General features: G+C 43.2%; 1 protein-coding gene across 1 annotated transcript in view; it reads right to left on the bottom strand.

Moving 5' to 3' along the window:
• Positions 1-22,759, bottom strand: part of DCHS2 (dachsous cadherin-related 2) — a 321,644-nt gene that overhangs the window by 103,780 nt on the left and 195,105 nt on the right. The window contains exon 3 of the mRNA XM_075198470.1: positions 20,196-20,427. Coding sequence (XP_075054571.1) covers positions 20,196-20,427 — 232 coding nt within the window. The remainder of the gene's footprint in view (positions 1-20,195; positions 20,428-22,759) is intronic.

The raw sequence follows: 22,759 nt of genomic DNA, 5'->3' as shown, positions 1-22,759 counted from the left end.
TCTTTCTATTGGCAATCTTGCTCAGCCAACCGATGTACATTGAAAGAAGAAAACGATCATCTTCCCCTGTCCTTTCATCTAAGCACCCAGGTAATATGTTATATTTTGTAGATATTTTGTCTCAAAGTCTGGTGTAAGGCCTGTTGCTTAAAAAGTTTATCCCTTTCTTGCTTGAAGCGCGCTACTAGTTCATGATACCAGATACACACATACACGATACAAGTCAGCCTTTCTGTATACAGAAAGGGGTCTGATTTGCTTCTCAGGAAATTCTCTTTTGTGAACCTTCATAGTTATCCCATGCTCTAGCAGCTTTCTTTATACTATATACACTTTTCTGGAATCTGCATACAAGGTATTTTGTGGTGTTTTATACTTGGTGGTGGTTCTATGTAAATTCCTTCTGTCAGCTCACCCTGCCGAAATAAAATGTTTTACTTACATTGTATTTGCAGCTGCTACTGTAAATAATGTTATGGTTGTAGTGTGTCTGACTACTGGAACATCCCCCCCCCCCACACACACACACTTGTGCTCTCCATATTTTTAAAATATCCTTTGGAAAAAAGCCCTGGTTTGTACCATTCAGCATTGCCATCTGTGTTACATTTGAATTTAAAAGTCCATATGTGTTTTCCATGCTGATAACTGTGTAAGTGTCATGTTTTCTTAGCTTTCTCAAAGGTAAATATTCCCAGGACGTGGGATCACGTAGACTAGCAGTGCTTGCTTTGTATGAAAGCCATACAGCCATGGCCAAAAATAATGGCTCCCTTGCAGTTTCCTCTATCAATGCACATTTTTTTCCAGAAAACTGCTGAAATTAAAAAAATATTTTGGTATCCACATTAGGGATGAGCGCACTCGGATTTATGAAATCCGAGCCCACCCGAACGTTGCGGATCCGAGTCGGATCCGAGACAGATCCGGGTATTGGCGCCAAATTCAAAAGTGAAACTGAGGCTCTGACTCATAATCCCGTTGTCGGATCTCGCGATACTCGGATCCTATAAATTCCCCGCTAGTCGCCGCCATCTTCACTCGGGCATTGATCAGGGTAGAGGGAGGGTGTGTTAGGTGGTCCTCTGTGCTGTTTAGTTCTGTGCTGTTTAGTTCTGTGCTGTTTAGTTCTGTGCTGTTTAGTTCTGTGCTGTTTAGTTCTGTGCTGTTTAGTTCTGTGCTGTTTAGTTCTGTGCTGTTTAGTGCTGTGCTGTGCTGTGTTCTGCAGTATCAGTCCAGTGGTGCTGTGTGCTGTGCTCTGTCCTTCTGAGGTCAGTGGTGCTGCTGGGTCCTGTGCTGTGTCCTGTTCAGTCCAGTGGTGCTGTGTCCTGTGCTCTGTGCTTCTAAGGGCATAGTTATTTCCCCAATATTCCCCTGTGTTTAAAAAAATAAAAAAAAGTTTTTTTAAAAAATACCAAAAACTACTTTAATTTTTTTTAATTACCACAAAATTTGCACAACCAATCCTGCAGTATAAGCCCATTGGTACTGCAATATTACCAAGTTCACACATTCAGCAGTAAAAGTCCAGTGGTACTGCAATATTACAAATTTTACACATTCTGCAGTATCAGTCCAGTGGTGCTGTGTCCTGTGCTCTGTCCTGCTGAGTTCCGTAGTGCTGCTGGGTCCTGTGCCGTGTCCTGTTCAGTCCAGTGGTGCTGTGTCCTGTGCTCTGTGCTTCTAAGGGCATAGTTATTTCCCCATTATTCCCAAGTTTTTAAAAAATAAAAAAAAAGCAAAAAAAAATATTTTTTTTTTTAAAAAAAAAATATATATAATAATTATAACCAAATTTGCAAAACCAATCCAGCAGTATAAGTCCATTGGTACTGCAATATTACCAAGTTCACACATTCTGCAGTATCAGTCCAGTGGTGCTGTGTCCTGTGCTCTGTCCTGCTGAGTTCCGTAGTGCTGCTGGGTCCTGTGCCGTGTCCTGTTCAGTCCAGTGGTGCTGTGTCCTGTGCTCTGTGCTTCTAAGGGCATAGTTATTTCCCCACTATTCCCAAGTTTTTTAAAAATAAAAAAAAAGTAAAAAAAAATAAAAAATTTAAAAAAAAAAAAATATATAATAATTATAACCAAATTTGCAAAACCAATCCAGCAGTATAAGTCCATTGGTACTGCAATATTACCAAGTTCACACATTCTGCAGTATCTTGTGCTACATATAATGGAGACCAAAAATTTGGAGGATAAAGTAGGGAAAGATCAAGACCCACTTCCTCCTAATGCTGAAGCTGCTGCCACTAGTCATGACATAGACGATGAAATGCCATCAACGTCGTCTTCCAAGCCCGATGCCCAATCTCGTAGTACCGGGCATGTAAAATCCAAAAAGCCCAAGTTAAGAAAAAGTAGCAAAAAGAGAAACTTTAAATCATCTGAGGAGAAACGTAAAGTTGCCAATATGCCATTTACGACACGGAGTGGCAAGGAACGGCTTAGGCCCTGGCCCGTGTTCATGACTAGTGGTTCAGCTTCACCCACGGATCTTAGCCCTCCTCCTCCTCCCCCCCCCTACAAAAAATTGAAGAGAGTTATGCTGTCAGCAACAAAACAGCAAACAACTCTGCCTTCTAAAGAGAAATTATCACAAATCCCCAAGGCGAGTCCAAGGGTGTTGGTGGTTGTCAAGCCTGACCTTCCCATCACTGTACGGGAAGAGGTGGCTCGGGAGGAGGCTATTGATGATGTAGCTGGCGCTGTGGAGGAACTTGATGATGAGGATGGTGATGTGGTTATTGTAAATGAGGCACCAGGGGGGGAAACAGCTGATGTCCATGGGATGAAAAAGCCCATCGTCATGCCTGGTCAGAAGACCAAAAAATGCACCTCTTCGGTCTGGAGTTATTTTTATCCAAATCCAGACAACCAATGTATGGCCATATGTAGCTTATGTAAAGCTCAAATAAGCAGGGGTAAGGATCTTGCCCACCTAGGAACATCCTCCCTTATACGTCACCTGAATAACCTTCATAGTTCAGTGGTTAGTTCAGGAACTGGGGCTAGGACCCTCATCGGTACAGGGACACCTAAATCCCGTGGTCCAGTTGGATACACACCAGCAACACCCTCCTCGTCAACTTCCTCCACAATCTCCATCAGATTCAGTCCTGCAGCCCAAGTCAGCAGCCAGACTGAGTCCTCCTCAATACGGGATTCATCCGAGGAATCCTGCAGCGGTACGCCTACTACTGCCACTGCTGCTGTTGCTGCTGTTAGTCGGTCATCTTCCCAGAGGGGAAGTCGTAAGACCGCTAAGTCTTTCACAAAACAATTGACCGTGCAACAGTCGTTTGCCATGACCACCAAATACGATAGTAGTCACCCTATTGCAAAGCGTATAACTGCGGCTGTAACTGCAATGTTGGTGTTAGACGTGCGCCCGGTGTCCGCCATCAGTGGAGTGGGATTTAGAGGGTTGATGGAGGTATTGTGTCCCCGGTACCAAATCCCCTCGAGATTCCACTTCACTAGGCAGGCGATACCAAAAATGTACAGAGAAGTACGATCAAGTGTCCTCAGTGCTCTTAAAAATGCGGTTGTACCCACTGTCCACTTAACCACGGACATGTGGACAAGTGGTTCTGGGCAAACGAAGGACTATATGACTGTGACAGCCCACTGGGTAGATGCATCCCCTTCCGCAGCAACAGCAACAGCTGCATCAGTAGCAGCATCTACAAAATGGCTGCTCATGCAAAGGCAGGCAACATTGTGCATTACAGGCTTTAATAAGAGGCACAACGCTGACAACATATTAGAGAAAATGAGGGAAATTATCTCCCAGTGGCTTACCCCACTTAGACTCTCATGGGGATTTGTGGTGTCAGACAATGCCAGTAACATTGTGCGGGCATTAAATATGGGCAATTTCCAGCACGTCCCATGTTTTGCCCACACCATTAATTTGGTGGTGCAGCATTACCTCAAGAGTGACAGGGGTGTGCAGGAGATGCTTGCGGTGGCGCGCAAAATTGCTGGACACTTTCGGCATTCAGCCAGTGCCTACCGCAGACTAGAGGCACATCAAAAAAGCATGAACCTGCCCTGCCATCACCTCAAACAAGAGGTTGTGACGCGCTGGAACTCCACCCTCTATATGCTGCAGAGGATGGAGGAGCAGCAAAAGGCCATTCAGGCCTACACAGCCACCTACGACATAGGCAAAGGAGTGGGGATGCGCCTCAGTCAAGCGCAGTGGAGACTGATTTCCGTGTTGTGCAAGGTTCTGCAGCCATTTGAACTTGCCACACGAGAAGTCAGTTCCGACACTGCCAGCTTGAGTCAGGTCATTTCCCTGATCAGGCTGTTGCAGAAGCAGCTGGAGAAAGTGAGGGAGGAGCTGGTAAGCCATTGCGATTACACCAAGCATGTAGCTCTTGTGGATGTAGCCCTTCGTACGCTTTGCCAGGATCCGAGGGTGGTCACTCTTTTAAAGTCAGAGGAATACATTCTGGCCACCGTGCTCGATCCTCGGTTTAAAGCGTATATTGTGTCTCTGTTTCCGGCGGACACAAGTCTACAGCGGTGCAAAGACCTGCTGGTCAGGAGATTGTCCTCTGAAGAGGACCGTGACATGCCAACAGCTCCACCCTCATTTTCTTCCACATCTATGGCTGCGAGGAAAAAGCTCAGTTTTCCCAAAAGAGGCACTGGCGGGGATGCTGATAACATCTGGTCCGGACTGAAGGACCTGCCAACCATTGCAGACATGTCTACTCTCGCTACATTGGATGCTGTCACAATAGAAAAAATTGTGGATGATTACTTTGCTGACACCATCCAAGTAGACATGTCAGACAGTCCATATTGTTACTGGCAGGAAAAAAAGGCAGTTTGGAAGCCCCTGTACAAACTGGCTCTATTTTACCTGAGTTGTCCCGCCTCCAGTGTGTACTCGGAAAGAGTTTTTAGTGCAGCGGGGAACCTGGTCAGTGAGCGGCGAAGGAGGTTGCTTCCTCAGAACGTTGAAAAAATGATGTTTATAAAAATGAATAATCAATTCCTCAATGAAGTACAGCACTGCCCTCCAGATACTACAGAGGGACCTGTGGTTGTGGAGTCCAGCGGGGACGAATTGATAATGTGTGATGAGGAGGAAGTACACACTGTAGGGGGAGAGGAATCAGAGGTTGAGGATGAGGACGACATCTTGCCTCAGTAGAGCCTGTTTAGTCTGTACAGGGAGAGATGAATAGCTTTTTTGGTGTGGGGGCCCAAACAAACCAATCATTTCAGCCAAAGTTGTTTGGTAGGCCCTGTCGCTGAAATGATTGGTTTGTTAAAGTGTGCATGTCCTATTTCAACAACATAAGGGTGGGTGTGAGGGCCCAAGGACAATTCCATCTTGGAACTTTTTTTTTTGCATTATATGACCAAGCAACAGTCGTTTGCCATGTTCAAAAAGTAAAACCAAATGTAAAAAAATTCAAGAAATTAAACCAAAAGTAAAATGCTGTGTCATAATTTAAAACAAGAGGTATTGACGTGCTCTAAAACTACTGTATTGTTGTTTATATTTTATAAACACTACACTTGAAAGCTTGAGTCTTTCAATAGAAAAGTAACTGTCCATTGCACGAATATTTGCAACAGGGACAATTTTAGGGTTAAGAAAGTCAACTAATAACACTTCGACGCTGTCTGTCTTTATAAACACTACACTTGGAAGTTGGAGGAGGTATTGTGGCCCCGGCACCAAATTTACTACCGGGGCCACTCCACTGTGCAGTCCATATTTAGGTGTATCAGATATTAAACAACGGTGACAGTTGATGCCCAATTTTTTAATTATATTGTGGCCTCGGTACCAAATTGTGTACCGGGGCCACCACACTACGCAGTCCAGATACTTGTTTGGTGGAATTCAGACCAGTGGAGGGTTTTATTATTATATTGTGTGGACCACTCTATCTATACCACACTACAACTCTATACCACTCTATTTCATACTTTAATTCTATTTCATACTTTAATTCTATTTCATACTTTAATTCTATTACTAATTAATTACCATAAAGAGGAACAAAATAAACCAATTTTACCAAAAGTATAATATGACTTAGACTTACAAACACTACACTTGAAAGATCGTGCCTTTAAATGAAAAAGTCAGTCTTCATTGCACGACTATGTGCAACAGGGACAGTTTTTTGGGTTTACAAAGTCAAACAATAACACTTTGACCCTGTCTGTCTGGGATCTCAATGACGAATTGTCTGTACCATGTTTGGAGGAGGTATTGTGGCCCCGGTATCAAATTGGGTACCGGGGCCACCCCACTATGCAGTCCAGATACTTGTTTGGTGGAATTCAGACACGTGGAGGGTTTTTTAATTATATTGTGGCCTCGGTACCAAATTGTGTACCGGGGCCACCACACTACGCAGTCAAGATAGATAGATGCGTATTGCGTATCATAGATAAAGTACATTCAGTGGTGTGGGGCAAATTGAAAAATATTCAAAATGCACTGACATTATCAAAAACAAGAGGTTGTCACACGCTAAAACTCCAACATGTATATGATGGAGAGGATGGAGGAGCAGCCGTATGTGTAGTGTAATGCAGATCTGTTGAAGGTTTTTTATATATTTTATTGTGGTGCCCAGTGCCCACTCCTCTACGCAGTCCAGGTACAATTATTGGTGCGAATCATAAAAGTTCAGGGTTTTTAAGATATTGTGGTGACCCACTCCTCTACGCAGTCCAGGTACAATTATTGGTGCGAATCATAAAAGTTCAGGGTTTTTAATATATTGTGGTGACCCACTCCTCTACGCAGTCCAGGTACAATTATTGGTGCGAATCATAAAAGTTCAGGGTTTTTAATATATTGTGGTGACCCACTCCTCTACGCAGTCCAGGTACAATTATTGGTGCGAATCATAAAAGTTCAGGGTTTTTAAGATATTGTGGTGACCCACTCCTCTACGCAGTCCAGGTACAATTATTGGTGCGAATCATAAAAGTTCAGGGTTTTTAATATATTGTGGTGACCCACTCCTCTACGCAGTCCAGGTACAATTATTGGTGCGAATCATAAAAGTTCAGGGTTTTTAAGATATTGTGGTGACCCACTCCTCTACGCAGTCCAGGTACAATTATTGGTGCGAATCATAAAAGTTCAGGGTTTTTAATATATTGTGGTGACCCACTCCTCTACGCAGTCCAGGTACAATTATTGGTGCGAATCATAAAAGTTCAGGGTTTTTAAGATATTGTGGCGACCCACTCCTCTACGCAGTCCAGGTACAATTATTGGTGCGAATCATAAAAGTTCAGGGTTTTTAAGATATTGTGGTGACCCACTCCTCTACGCAGTCCAGGTACAATTATTGGTGCGAATCATAAAAGTTCAGGGTTTTTAATATATTGTGGTGACCCACTCCTCTACGCAGTCCAGGTACAATTATTGGTGCGAATCATAAAAGTTCAGGGTTTTTAAGATATTGTGGTGACCCACTCCTCTACGCAGTCCAGGTACAATTATTGGTGCGAATCATAAAAGTTCAGGGTTTTTAATATATTGTGGTGACCCACTCCTCTACGCAGTCCAGGTACAATTATTGGTGCGAATCATAAAAGTTCAGGGTTTTTAAGATATTGTGGTGACCCACTCCTCTACGCAGTCCATTTACAATTATTGGTGTGAATCATAAAAGTTCAGGGTTTTTAATATATTGTGGTGACCCACTCCTCTACGCAGTCCAGGTACAATTATTGGTGCGAATCATAAAAGTTCAGGGTTTTTAAGATATTGTGGTGACCCACTCCTCTACGCAGTCCAGGTACAATTATTGGTGCGAATCATAAAAGTTCAGGGTTTTTAATATATTGTGGTGACCCACTCCTCTACGCAGTCCAGGTACAATTATTGGTGCGAATCATAAAAGTTCAGGGTTTTTAATATATTGTGGTGACCCACTCCTCTACGCAGTCCAGGTACAATTATTGGTGCGATTCATAAAAGTTCAGGGTTTTTAATATATTGTGGTGACCCACTCCTCTACGCAGTCCAGGTACATTTATTGGTGCGAATCAAACAAGTTGATGGTTTTCTTATTATATATATTGTGGTGACCCACTCCTCTACGCAGTCCAGGTACATTTATTGGTGCGATTCATAAAAGTTCAGGGTTTTTAATATATATTGTGGTGACCCACTCCTCTACGCAGTCCAGGTACATTTATTGGTGCGATTCATAAAAGTTCAGGGTTTTTAATATATATTGTGGTGACCCACTCCTCTACGCAGTCCAGGTACATTTATTGGTGCGAATCATAAAAGTTCAGGGTTTTTAATATATATTGTGGTGACCCACTCCTCTACGCAGTCCAGAAAGATACCTTGTTGCAACGTTTTGGACTAATAACTATATTGTGAGGTGTTCAGAATACACTGTAAATTAGTGGAAATGCTTGTTATTGAATGTTATTGAGGTTAATAATAGCCTAGGAGTGAAAATAAGCCCAAAAACTTGATTTTTAAACTTTTTATGTTTTTTTCAAAAAAAATCCGAATCCAATACCTTAAATCCGAACCGAGACCTTTCGTCAAGTGTTTTGCGAGACAAATCCGAACCCCAAAAATAACGAAAATCCGGATCCAAAACACAAAACACGAGACCTCAAAAGTCGCCGGTGCACATCCCTAATCCACATATGTATTTCTTGGTTTGCAGTGGAATAAAACACAAAAAAACAGAATAATTTACTAAATTGTAGCTTAATAAATCCTTAATGGGCTGAACAAAATTATTGCCACCTTTTAGAACTAGCTAGAAATAGCTTAGGACCCATGGCCAACCTCCCTAGATGTGACTGCAAGAGAAAGCGTGATCGAAGATTGTTAGAATGGTGGAGAAACCACCACATCATGTGTAGCCAACTCAAAGAATCGGGGTTATATGGTAGGAGGCCCAGGAGGGCTTGAAAAAATCCTTCTTGGAAAATGTCTGGGGAACAGATGAGACTGAATTAGAGCTGTTTGGTAACGTACATCATCCCTATGTTTACCGAAAACAAAATTAAGCTTTCAAAGAAAAGACCTTCCCTATAATCAAACATGGCAGAGGTTCAGTGATGTCTTGAGGCTGCTATGCTGCATCTGGCTAGATTGATTTTCCTTACTAACCGTTCTTCCTCTGCTGAGCCACTCTGTCAGTCTCTACATTGGCTGCCTGTATTTCAACGAATCCAATATAAAAAATTCTTCTACTAACAAACAAGGCCATCAACAAAATTGCACCGACATACATCTCCTCACTTGTCTCAAAATATCTCCCCACTCGACACCTCCGTTCTGCACAAGATCTACGTCTCTCCTCCACTCTCATCACATCCTCCCATTCTCGGTTACAGGATTTTTTCCGGGCTGCACCCACGTTGTGGAATTCCCTCCCTTGCACAGTAAGACTTTCCTCTAGTCTTCAAACCTTCAAACCTTCAAGTGCTCACAGTAAGGGCAGTCAAGATATGGAATTCATTGCCAGGGAAGGTTGTGATGGCAGATTCAATAGATATGTTTAAGAAAGGGTTAGACAAATTTTTAGCGGAAAGGTGTATCCAGGGATACGACCGTTAATTTAAAATAAAGGATAGTAGTAGATATAGGGTAAAATTGGATTGCAATATTGAGTCTGGGGGGATTTTCAAAATTGAAACAGATGGGCGGTTGCCTACTCTGGATAAATTTCAAATATAAGTGCAGGATCGCAGGAGATCCAAAATAGGTTGAACTTGATGGACTGGTGTCTTTTTTCAACCTCATCAACTATGTTACTATGTATGTCACTGAAAACCCACCTCTTCAGACAAGGTTATGATATTCCTCAGCCACCATCTTAATTTCCCTAGATTACCCTATTACCATCCTCTACACAACTAACGCAAGACAACAACCCTCTGACCAACACTGCAACACACACACCCCACTCAATACTTTTACCTTTGCGTTCTAGCTGGTCCATTGTGCAATATGAAGTAGCACATGCCCTTGTGTTTCTAACACCCATTGTCCTATAGATTGTAAGCTTGCGAGCAGGGTTCTCTTACCTCTCTGTCTGTATGTATTACCCAGTATTGTTTTATCAATGTTTGTTCCCAATTGTAAAGTGCTACGGAATTTGCTGGCGCTATATATATAAATAAATGATGATGATGATGATGATGGGTGCCTTGCACGTGTACATGGATTACCAGGCCATTGTTGAGTCTGCAGAGGATGTTGAATCCAGTCTCAGAAAGCTTGGTCTCCGTCAAACATGATGGGTCTTCCAACAGGACAATCACTCTAAACATACTTTAAAAAGAACCCAGTAGATTTCCAAGACAAGATGCTGTACTGTTTAGACATATGATGGGCATTTACCAATACATTTTCCCATTGCTCTGTTGAAAGAGTTTTATATAAGTCCTCTTATCACAGAACTTCAAGGGTTGATTTTTTTTACTGGTACCAAAAAGTTATCTTTCCCATCTATTTTTGTAAGTTCAGCTACTTATCAGGATTGTAGGCAACTGTAGGATGTGACTTTTTATTGTCCGATATCCAGTGTTTGATTTATAGGTATTTGTAAAATTCTTTAGAGGAGAGGTTGCATAATTGATCAGTGTGTCTACATCCGTTGGCACCCTTTCATGTCGGAATGGTAATCTCCTTATTTAATCCCACTGTTCTATCCCAAACTTTCACTGTGTCTAGAGTTAGTGTAGTTATGTTTTTACTAGCAGGTAAGGAGTCTTGGGGTCCAGATCAAGTCCTCCATAAGGTAATCTGGATTAAGGTCCTCTTCTAGCTCTACCCAAGGCTTTTGTAGAGGTGACAGAGACCAATATGTATAAGCATGCAGGGCTTCTGATACCTAATAAGATTTGGAAGACCTCATGGTTTTTTATTGTGTCATATGGTTGTAGGCTATTCACGGGGGGAGGTTTACAAATGTATTTAGTCATTACTGCATGAAGGTTGTCTATGTCTTTCTTGGAGGTAATGTATGGAATGGTGCAGAAGATGTACATAAGTTTAGGAAGTAACAGTCTACATCATTTATACCTTGTTGAAAGCTTTTGTTCAGCATCTGGATTTGGTGGCATCTGCTCATCTATGGTACCTGTCTTTGTACCAACTATTTGTTGAGAAGGAGTATGCCAGACTTTTCTCCTGTTCTTCATTTTAGTGAAGCCATGACTTCAATTTCCATGTCTTCAACTAAAGTTACATTTTCTCTTATGATTACTTTGCCTCTGCATCCAGCTTTTTTGTAGAGTCACTTTATCCAATGAGAATCCATACTACTGCCCAATTTTGCAGCTAACTTCACTTCACTTCTGGGATACAAAGGATTACTTTATGTGTTTCATCCGACACATCTGTACATACTGACATGCTGGGTTTTTTCCATTGGTCCAAAACACATTTTAATTTGTGAGGAAGTAGCTGTCACCTCTGCTTCACAGCATTTTATCTTTCCAGGTAGGTCACAGTATATAGGTAGTTGTTTGAACCTTTCAGTCATGTTTCCGCATTTCCTTGCACTATCCCATTTTGCTCTTGTGTCTTTTGATGCTTCATCCCACTATGTCTTATGATTTTCATTATTTCATTTCCGGTAATTTATCTCTATTGCTTCTTTGCAGTATTAGTGATTTACAATGACAATTTATTCTTGTCGCTGTCACATAATCCTGCAATTTATCCACAAAGTCCTCTTTGCTTTTCATCAGAAAAAACTGTTGTATATATTGAACAGTCATCTGTAGAAGTCACTATTTATCTCCTGGTGAGTGCACTTTCACATGGCCACACTTGTTACTGTGTTTGACATACAGGGCTTAAAAAAGGCTTTTAGAATATCATTATAAATGTCACGAGCCGCGGCGGTACTCACAGCCGCCGCGGCTCGCTTCTCATGCGCCCCAGCGTCCCGGCCGTCACCTTGACGACCGGGACGTCATTTCCTCTTCCTGTCCGGCCGTTACCAGGGCAACGGCCAGACGTTAGTACACTAGCGCTGCGTCCCGGCGGTGCTGGTAGCCGGGCGCATGCGCATAGCAGGCAGCCTGTGGGCTGATTAGGCTTAGTAACAGGCATTAGCCTGCAACTGTGTAGGTCAGGGGCAAGCCCTGATTGGCCCTGCTGGATACTAGTAAATTAGCCTGCAGGAGTGTGTTCAACTGCTGATTGGTCTGTGTCTGTATTTAAGGCAATGAGGTCTGCTGCCTCATTGCCGGTTATAGCTTCTGTGCTCCAGTCTGCTGACCTGCTTGTTCCAGTTCCTGTATCCTGTTACCTACGTTTTGACTACCCGTGTTTGACCCTTGGCTTTGTATTGGACTTCGCTTGTGTTTCCTGTGACCCTGATCCTTGGCTCGTTTACCCGTTCCACTTCTCTGCCTGTGACCTTTGACCTCAGCTTGTTCATCGATACTGATACCTGCTGCCGGCCTTTTGACCTCTGCGTGGACCTGACTCTTCTTGCCTGGGTTCTCCCCAGCCGGTACACACTTCACGACCCTCTGCCAGTCTGCAGCCCAGTCTGTCCCCACCATCAGGGGCTCCAGTGAACACCTGACTGACAGAGTAGACTCCGGGTTGTGTTGTGCCGGCTGGAGGAGTTCCTAACATTATAACCGGCCCACTCACGGAGACAAGATTAGGATGGATGCAAGTGGATCCACACCGTCTCCGGCACAAACCCTAGCAGGCCATGTTGAGTCTTTGTATCAGATGATGCAGGGATTGGCTGAGCGTATGTCTGTTCAAGAAGAAGCCACAAAAGCTTCACAATCTCCTCCAGATCACATCTGTGAGCCCAAAATGAATTTACCGGATCGGTTCTCCGGAAATAGAACCTTGTTTCGGAACTTCAGGGAGAGCTGCAAACTCTATTTTCGGATGAGACCCCGCTCCTCCGGTTCAGAGCAGCAACGAGTTGGGATTATTATTTCCCTTCTACAGGGTGACCCCCAGTCCTGGGCGTTTTCTTTGCCACAGACCAGTCCGGCCATGCAGTCCGTAGACTCCTTCTTTGAGGCATTGGGTTTACTGTATGATGACCCGGATCGAGTGGCCTCCGCGGAAGCTCATCTACGGTCCTTGAAACAAGGCCGACGGTCGGCAGAAGAATACTGCGCGGAATTCCGTAGATGGTCACCTGACAGTGGATGGAACGACCCTGCCTTACGTAGTCAGTTCCGTGTCGGCCTATCCGAACAGATTAAAGATTCGCTGGTGCAATACCCGTCTCCTAGCTCTCTGGAGAATCTGATGCATCTCTCCATTAAAATTGACAGGAGATATAAAGAGCGGAAAACTGAAAAGGAAACGTCATCACCTCCATCCGCCTTCGTTCCTATCTCCCAGGATGGTGAGGAACCAATGCAGTTGGGAGCATACCGTCTTTCCTCTGAGGAAAGAGACAGGAGACGGTCACAAGGCTTATGTTTATATTGTGGCGCAAGAGGCCACTTCTCCCGTTCTTGCCCAAAGAAGTCGGGAAACGAGCATGCCTAGGGAACGAGGGGAGAGTTCACTTAGGTCTACAAATTGTCTCCCCAAAAAATGCGGTATTGGTTCCTGCACAGCTCACGTTCAGTGCTTGTTCTGTGGGTCTGGCGGCTTTCATTGATAGTGGAGCTGCAGGTAACTTCTTGGACTTCGAGTTTGCCCGCTCTGCTGGAATTCCGCGGGTTAAACTCAAATCTGCCATCACGGTATGTGGCTTAGATGGTGCTCCATTGCCAGGCGGTAAGGTTACCTGGGAGACCCCGCTACTACAATTGAGGATTGGGGCTCTCCACTCCGAATCTATAGTCTTTCGTCTCATTGAATGCCCGTCAGTGCCTTTGATTCTAGGTCATCCTTGGCTATCCTGTCATAACCCTGTCATAGATTGGGCAAAAGGAGAGATTGTCCAGTGGAGCCCTCATTGTTCACAGTCCTGTTTGACAGTACCTCTACGTGTGGTTCGGTCCATTCCGGAGCAGCTTCCCTCCCAGTATCATGACTTCTGGGATGTCTTCTCTAAAAAGGCTGCTGATATTTTACCACCACACCGGGAGTTCGACTGTGCCATCGAGTTAATTCCAGGTACTAAACTACCCAAGGGACGTTTGTATTCTCTCTCCGGTCCAGAGACCAAATCCATGCAGGAGTACATTGATGAAAATCTGGAGAAAGGCTTCATCAGGCCATCTAAGTCTCCAGTAGGGGCTGGGTGCTTCTTTGTGTCCAAGAAGGACGGTGGACTCAGACCATGTATCGATTATCGGGGACTGAATATGATTACAGTTAAAAACACCTATCCGCTTCCTCTCATCTCTGTACTCTTTGATCAATTAAGAGGAGCAACGGTCTTCACAAAAATCGACCTTCGTGGTGCTTATAACCTCATACGCATTAGAGCAGGTGATGAGTGGAAGACGGCGTTCAACACGCTCTCGGGCCACTACGAATACTTGGTCATGCCGTTTGGCCTTAGTAACGCTCCTGCTGTGTTCCAGGATTTAATTAATGAGGTGTTACGTGAGTTCCTGGGACACTTTGTTGTTGTCTACTTAGATGACATTCTCATATATTCCAATTCATTGCCGGCACATCGGAGTCATGTCAGACAAGTCCTACAGAAACTACGGGAACATCATCTCTACGGGAAACTCGAAAAATGTGAGTTTGAGGTTAAGAAGGTATCCTTTCTTGGCTATATAATCTCTTCAGAGGGTTTCTCCATGGACCCCACCAAGGTCCAGGCAATCCTGGATTGGGTACAACCCAATAACCTCAAGGCGGTTCAGAGATTCCTAGGATTCGCCAATTATTACAGGAGATTTATTGGCGGTTTTGCTGACATCGTGGCTCCTATTGTTTCCTTGACTCGCAAAGGGGGTGATCCGGCTGTTTGGTCACGGCAAGCAATTAATGCATTTAAAATCTTAAAGGAAGCTTTTGTGTCCGCTCAGGTCCTCAGACACCCGGACCCAAAGGTACCATTTATTCTCGAGGTAGATGCTTCTGACGTCGGTGCTGGAGCTATCTTGTCACAAAAGGATCCTCAGACTCACCGCTTGCATCCATGTGCCTTTTTTTCCCGCCAATTCTCCTCAGCGGAGACCAATTATGACGTGGGAAATCGAGAATTGCTAGCAATTAAATGGGCCTTTGAGGAATGGCGACACTGGTTGGAAGGCGCTGCACACCAGATCTCCGTTATAACGGATCATAAGAATCTGCAGTATATTCAGTCAGCTAAACGCCTAAACCCCCGTCAGGCTCGGTGGTCACTGTTCTTCACCCGATTTAACTTTATTATCACTTATCGTCCTGGTTCTAAAAATATTCAAGCGGACGCTCTGTCTAGAAGTTTTCTGGCACATCATGCCCCAGTCACTAACCCAGAGCCCATTGTTCCTGTATCCATGGTCCATGCCGGATTAACTCAAGATCTGAGCTGTACCTTACAAAGGTTTCAGAAGTTGGCTCCTGACAACACTCCGGTAGGACGGTTGTTTGTCCCAGTTCATTTAAGGAAGACAGTTCTTGCTGAAGCACACAACAGTCGGACTGCTGGACATCCTGGCATCTACAAAACACTAGAGATACTTTCCCGTACCGTATGGTGGCCGTCTCTATCTGCTGACGTCAAAGGTCACGTCCTGTCCTGTGAAGTTTGTGCCAGGAACAAGGTTCCCAGGACTCGCCCGGTAGGGCAGTTGGTTCCGTTAGCCGCTCCTGCTAAACCTTGGACACATCTATCCATGGACTTTATAGTTGATCTACCACTCTCTGCGGGACACAATACCATTTGGGTTGTGGTAGACCGGTTTAGCAAGATGGCGCATTTCATTCCACTAGCCAGGCTTCCTTCTGCTCGAGATTTGGCCGTCCTGTTCATTCAACACATTTTTCGCCTCCATGGACTCCCTACAGACATTGTCTCCGATCGGGGTTCTCAGTTCATTGCGCAGTTCTGGAGATCATTCTGTACCCTCCTGGGAATCAAGATTAGTTTGTCATCAGCGTACCACCCTCAGTCAAATGGGCAGACGGAAAGGGTTAACCAGTCTTTGGAGAAGTTCTTGCGATGCTACACGTCGGAGTTCCATGACAACTGGTCCTCCTTGTTGCCCTGGGCGGAATTTGCCTGTAACAACTCCTGTCACTCCTCCACCAAAACCTCTCCGTTTTTTTGCAATTATGGTTTTCACCCCAGATCGAACTCTTTGTATTCTCTCCAGTCCGTTGGTATCCAGGAGATCCGTTCCACTGCCAGGGATCTCAGAGTTATCTGGAAGAAAGTGCACTCATCTTTAAGACAAGCCTCACTTGTTGCAAAAAAAAATTCGGACCGACACCGTACCATCTGGTCTCTTAAGGTTGGCCAGAAAGTCTGGCTGTCTACAAAAAATATCAGGCTGAAGCAACCTTGCAAGAAGTTGGGCCCTAAATTCATCGGGCCGTTTTCCATCATCAAGCAGGTGAACTCTGTTGCATTTAGGTTAAAAATTCCGGGCTCGTTAAGAATTCCAAACACATTTCATTGTTCTCTGTTAAAACCAGTTCTTTATCCAGCTCAAGCCCAGTCTTCAGGCAAGCCACAGAGGTACAGTGTTCAGAAAATCTTGGATTCCAAAAAAGTGCAAGGACAGGTGCACTTTTTGGTACAGTGGAGGAACCGCGGGTTAGAAGAACGCTCTTGGGTTCCGCGGAGACAACTCCATGCTCCCAAACAATTGAAGGAATTCTTCAGGAAATTTCCAAGAAAACCTGGGTGTCGGGGTCCCTTGACCCCTCCTCAAGGGGGGAGTACTGTCACGAGCCGCGGCGGTACTCACAGCCGCCGCGGCTCGCTTCTCATGCGCCCCAGCGTCCCGGCCGTCACCTTGACGACCGGGACGTCATTTCCTCTTCCTGTCCGGCCGTTACCAGGGCAACGGCCAGACGTTAGTACACTAGCGCTGCGTCCCGGCGGTGCTGGTAGCCGGGCGCATGCGCATAGCAGGCAGCCTGTGGGCTGATTAGGCTTAGTAACAGGCATTAGCCTGCAACTGTGTAGGTCAGGGGCAAGCCCTGATTGGCCCTGCTGGATACTAGTAAATTAGCCTGCAGGAGTGTGTTCAACTGCTGATTGGTCTGTGTCTGTATTTAAGGCAATGAGGTCTGCTGCCTCATTGCCGGTTATAGCTTCTGTGCTCCAGTCTGCTGACCTGCTTGTTCCAGTTCCTGTATCCTGTTACCTACGTTTTGACTACCCGTGTTTGACCCTTGGCTTTGTATTGGACTTCGCTTGTGTTTCCTGTGACCCTGATCCTTGGCTCGTTTACCCGTTCCGCTTCTCTGCCTGTGACCTTTGACCTCAGCTTGTTCATCGATACTGATACCTGCTGCCGGCCTTTTGACCTCTGCGTGGACCTGACTCTTCTTGCCTGGGTTCTCCCCAGCCGGTACACACTTCACGACCCTCTGCCAGTCTGCAGCCCAGTCTGTCCCCACCATCAGGGGCTCCAGTGAACACCTGACTGACAGAGTAGACTCCGGGTTGTGTTGTGCCGGCTGGAGGAGTTCCTAACAATAAAGAAGCATCTCATTGGTCCAAAGCAAATACATAGGAGCACTTGTAACCTGATTTACTAATCAGTGTAAGGTGCTTGATCTTTTGCATTATGCACTTTTTTCATATTTATGTCATAACCAGTGTTTCCAATTACAGGTTTTTCCACAGATTTTTTTTAGTTTTTTTCCTGGTTTTCTTAGTTTTTTCAGGAAAAAAAAAAGAGGTCAAAGCCAGTAAATCTGGAACAAAGTAACATGCACATATGTGTAATCATTCATTTCTATTCCTGGTCATATTCATTGTGTTCACCTCACCGATAAAGCCCTGTACAGTTTTTGCACAGTTTGGACACTATACAAAACCTATATGAATCACCAGTAGTAAATATACCACTAGGACAGACACATTTTTCCGTAAAATTCTGATGAGACCTATTGATCTAATGGAATCTTTTGGATAAAATCTCTTAGCCTACAAAAATAAAACCAATGCTATTGCACTCTAGCATTACATTAACCACAATTACATCACCTTCAGTCTGGACAATATCAGTGGTAGTTATCAAGAATCAGGGACATATACCTAATGAGTAAATTAGAAAATTAATGCTTAAATTTCGATGAATGCTATAAGAGTAAGGTTACACTCCTGGGCATCAAACCATGTGTGTATTACTCATCTGCTCGTCAGATAAAAAAAGTGTTCAAGAGTAACGCTCAATGTCGAATCACTTGTCCTTATACAGGATAAAGCCATGAAGTCTGATATGTTTTAATTGTTTTAAAGGAGATTTCCACATCAAGTTGACTTTTTTGTTTGGCTTGCACATGCCCTCATGACACTTTTACTAAATACATTTCTTTATCCTTCTAGATTCCCTTGGTGCTATTCAGTCATATGTTTATATCATCAGGCAGAATGGTTATTTCAGTTGCTCTAGGATACAAGATAGATATGATGTACTATGTACCTTCTGCATTGCATAAAACTTCATCCAGAAAGGCTGGATGCAGTTGTATCCTAGGACAATTAAAGTAGATAATTCTGCCCAGCGATATAATGTAGGGGTAAAGTAAAATTGTAAAAGCTCTTTGATAATTGTTGAACATTTGTGCTTTAAAATAAAGTAGAAATAAACAAGAAGACATACAGCCAAATGTGGAATTCAATGTTGCATTCTGGACACGTTCATGTTGCGATATTGGTAGTGACATTAAAGACACATAGAGATATATTTATTAATACAATGTGGTGACAATCAATATGCATTGCTGCAAATCGCATAATGAAACACCATTGCAATTTACCATGTCGGGACTACTCTGGTGGTCCTGGTGAAGACCCCTCTCCTCCACAAAGATTTCTTGCAACTCGCGGGCATAGTTAAGCATGTGCATAGCACTTTCACAGGAGAGGGATCCAGCAAAGCCGGAGAGGCTTCAGCTGGATCCCCTTATATAAAACAGGTAATGCCTTCCTGAGATGGCATTACTTTGTTGCAAGCTCTTCATAGCTTAATAAATTTACTTGAGGTGTTGTCCCCACAGCTGTCAATGGGGACAGTGGTAAGATCCATTTTTAGGGATAAGGCCTGAGAAGTCTCCGTTTACGACAGCATTTTGGCTCTTCACCACTTGTTAAATAGACCCCAGAATATTGGTACTACTATAACCAAGTTGGGAGTTTTAGCATTACAGCTCATGTTTATATTATATATCATGCAACAGTCCAGACATTTGTAGTGTGTATATTTCCTTATGTTTAGTCATTTCAAATAAGTTTTTGTTTCTTGTTATGTATATTTTTTAAAAAATATGTTTTAGTAAGTTTGGTTACATTTATCATTGGTGAAAATATGTACTACATTTACTGTGTTTTATAGTGCAACCTTTAAAGACATAACAGTATAAATTAAAGTTGTGACTCAGTGCACAGAACTCCACTCTACACTACCAACAGAGCAGCCTTTTTGAAACTTTTAGCTAATGTACCTGGGTTAGCCACCATGACTAACCAAGGTAGATCAATATACCACAATTCACATTGAGGAACAATGTGTGCAGCCTGTCAAATTGGAGCCTATTTATCAGAAGGCGAAGAGCCCAATTGCCTTAAAAATGGGTGTTTTTGTTGGTGATAGAGCTTGTTATCCCACCGCCCTATACATGAAAGTGGTTACCACTGGAGATAACCCGCGGTGTCGATGGCTCCCTCATGCACACCACTGCAGAGACTAGCCTGCAAACCTATCTCTTACCGTTCCAGTCTAGCATCAGCAATATTTTTTAAATGCAGAAGATAACTGACGATTATTGGTTTCATGATAAGCCAATACAGTTCGCTCTATTGGTGTAGTGTGGCGGTTACGTGTAAGGCTGATCTAATAATGAAATAGAGCCTGAATAACATATATTGGACTTATTGGACTGGTTTTGTCTGCAAATAAATAAGCAAACTAATGTATGCTGCATAATACTATAGCATACACAGTATTGCAAGACATTTTCTTATTCTTTTTAAAACTAAATGAAAATGTAGTTGACATAACATTCATATGAGATCATCAGAAAGTCATGTATGATACTAGTAAGAATAAAACATATTAGTTAGATAATAAGAAATGTAGACAATTACCTGCAGATGAGTCAATAGTAAACATTGATGATTTATCTCCAGGTATAAGCTCATACAACACTTCTCCGAACATTCCTCCATCTTTGTCTGTGGCTACGACATTAACAATCTCTGTGCCTGGCTGTGTGTGGCTGCTGATGCTTGCCACATAGTTTGTAGTCTCAAACACGGGTGCATTGTCATTTATGTCTTCTACATCAACTCGAACAAAAGCCTGAGCGCTTAAGCCACCCTGTTAGATAAAAAACAAAAGATGAAGCACAAGGTTGTAAAAAGCCACAACAATGTGCTGTCCTTGCGTTAAAAGCTAGATTTCATATGTAAAGCATTAATAAATAATGGAAATGTTGCACTCTTTAGAAGCATGGTACTCTGTAGAAATGAAGTCCATTCAACAGAAGGATTTTTTTCCACGTCAGTGAAAAATTCTCAACTCTCTCGGAGAAGCAGAGATCACAAAGTTTGACACACAAGCAAAGTTTGTAGTCTGCTAAACTGCTTTTGTCACCTTGACACTAATTAGGCAGCAGCATTAACCCTTCTGGGAAAGGTCAAACTATAAGGGGGTGCAGGGGACAAAGTGGCTAAGGGGCCCGAAGATGAGGGGGTCGTAGAAATGTGGATTGCACCCACCTCAATGGCTCATGCTCTTCCTGAGGCCAATGCTTTGCTTTCAATGGAGCGTCTTCCAAGCATGTGACCACCTGACACTTTCTGAGAATAGGCCTCAGAGTAAGGCCTCATGCTCTTTATAAAACATCACTAACTATAATTATAACATTTTTTTATATGTGGCCCCTACAATATTATGCAGCACTCTCAGCTTCCATGCCTAATTAAGGCTATATATTATTTTTAAGTGATAAACACATATGGAATCCTAGTCTACCAATGTGGTCACATTCAAGCAAATTGGCAGACAAATGATCTCCCTAGACAATCAAAATTAATCCATCAAGGAGGAAAATCAGTCACTGGTTAATTGGTAAAATGGGTCTTCTCAAGACGTGCTAATTCAGCCCTCTTAATTTATATAAGAAAAAATTGTACCAGAAGCATTGAGATTTTTTTACATTTGTAATTACACACATAAAAAATTCTAATGATTGTAATGTTGAAATACATGTTTTTAACTTTTCCATAATACACAGGTTTGGTTTGAGTTGTAAAGGGTGGATGGGACAGTGGTCATATGTCCCAATATGAAATTATTATTTATATATTAATATCTATCCAAAGAAGACTAAACTTGAGATATCATTTTTTTTTAATAAAATATTCATTTAATCTGTAATGTAACAAAATCCTGGTTTTCCATGAAATAACTCAAATGATGACTGTCAATATACATTCTTCTACTAAACATAAATGTATTTGCTTTGAATTTAAACCAATTACTTATTAGTATACATTAATTAAAATGACAGACAGAATTCCTAGAGCTCTAAAAGGAACAGAAACATGATGTGGTGTAAGACCAGTCCGAAGCAGCTGAATGCTATTTATCAAGCTACCTAGAAGCAATGACCAGGAATTATAGGGAAGGGGTCTTAACTTATAAGCAAAAGAGAAGAAGAATATCACCCAGACCCGTATCCAGGGGTCTTTGATGGTTAAATCAAATAATACGGCTAATCCTACTATTATATGGCATCTACAATCCAAAGGAATTCTCTTTATAATCCTCCCCTTTTCAAACATATATAGGAATAGAAAATATCTGCCCTTTTAGGATTATTGTGCACTAGTACAATTACCGAAGGAAAAAATAAATCTAAAAAAAAAAGTGGGCACTTATTCTCTCAGGCTAGGTACATACTGGAGGCCAGCCAACTAATCGGGCCAATCTCCTGATAAATGACTGCTCGGTCACATATCACTTTAGTGTGTATAATCACACGATGAACGACAATCGTACCAAAGTTACGATTGTTGTTTCATTTGGTTGGTCGTACTGTTTAATAATCTCATTCCAATCACTGACGTTCATAATTTGTCATGATCTTTTCAGCTGATGCCGGCAACGAATATGTCCTGGTGACTAAATGCAGAGAGTGCTGTAAATGGAATAGTTTGTTTGTTCGTTCTAAGACTGAATAGTTTGTTTCAGAGGCACAGAAGCTAACGAAATTCGTAAGGACATATGGATAACTGTAACAAGGGGGATTTTAATCAGTGTGACAGGAATGAATAAATCAGTGACTATTGTGCTGTCATTCTCTAAATCACTAGAGGACCAAATGAAGAGGTAGGTAAATCCAGTGGCGCACGCAGGGAGTGTTACTGGGTCTCCAGAAACCCCTCCCCTCTGCTAACAAAGCGCTCCAACATACGGCACTGTACTATACAGAAGCCGCGGCGCTGTCAAAGAAGTGTCCGCGGCGGTGCTGTATTGTATACATCACCGTCGCGGACGCTTCTTTGACAGCGCCACGGCTGCTGTATAGTACAGTGCTGCCGAAACGGAGCAGGTCTCTCGTGGATTTTTTGGGGGAGGGGTTTCGGTGTGGGGGTAACCCCCCCCTAACAATACTGCGTGCGCCTCTGAAATCGGTCTAGTGTGT

Source organism: Mixophyes fleayi, chromosome 1 (genome assembly GCF_038048845.1).
Source record: "Mixophyes fleayi isolate aMixFle1 chromosome 1, aMixFle1.hap1, whole genome shotgun sequence".
Taxonomy (NCBI): Eukaryota; Metazoa; Chordata; class Amphibia; order Anura; family Limnodynastidae; genus Mixophyes; species Mixophyes fleayi.
The sequence above is the reverse complement of the archived record's forward strand: the minus strand, read 5'-3'. Positions and strand labels throughout refer to the sequence as shown.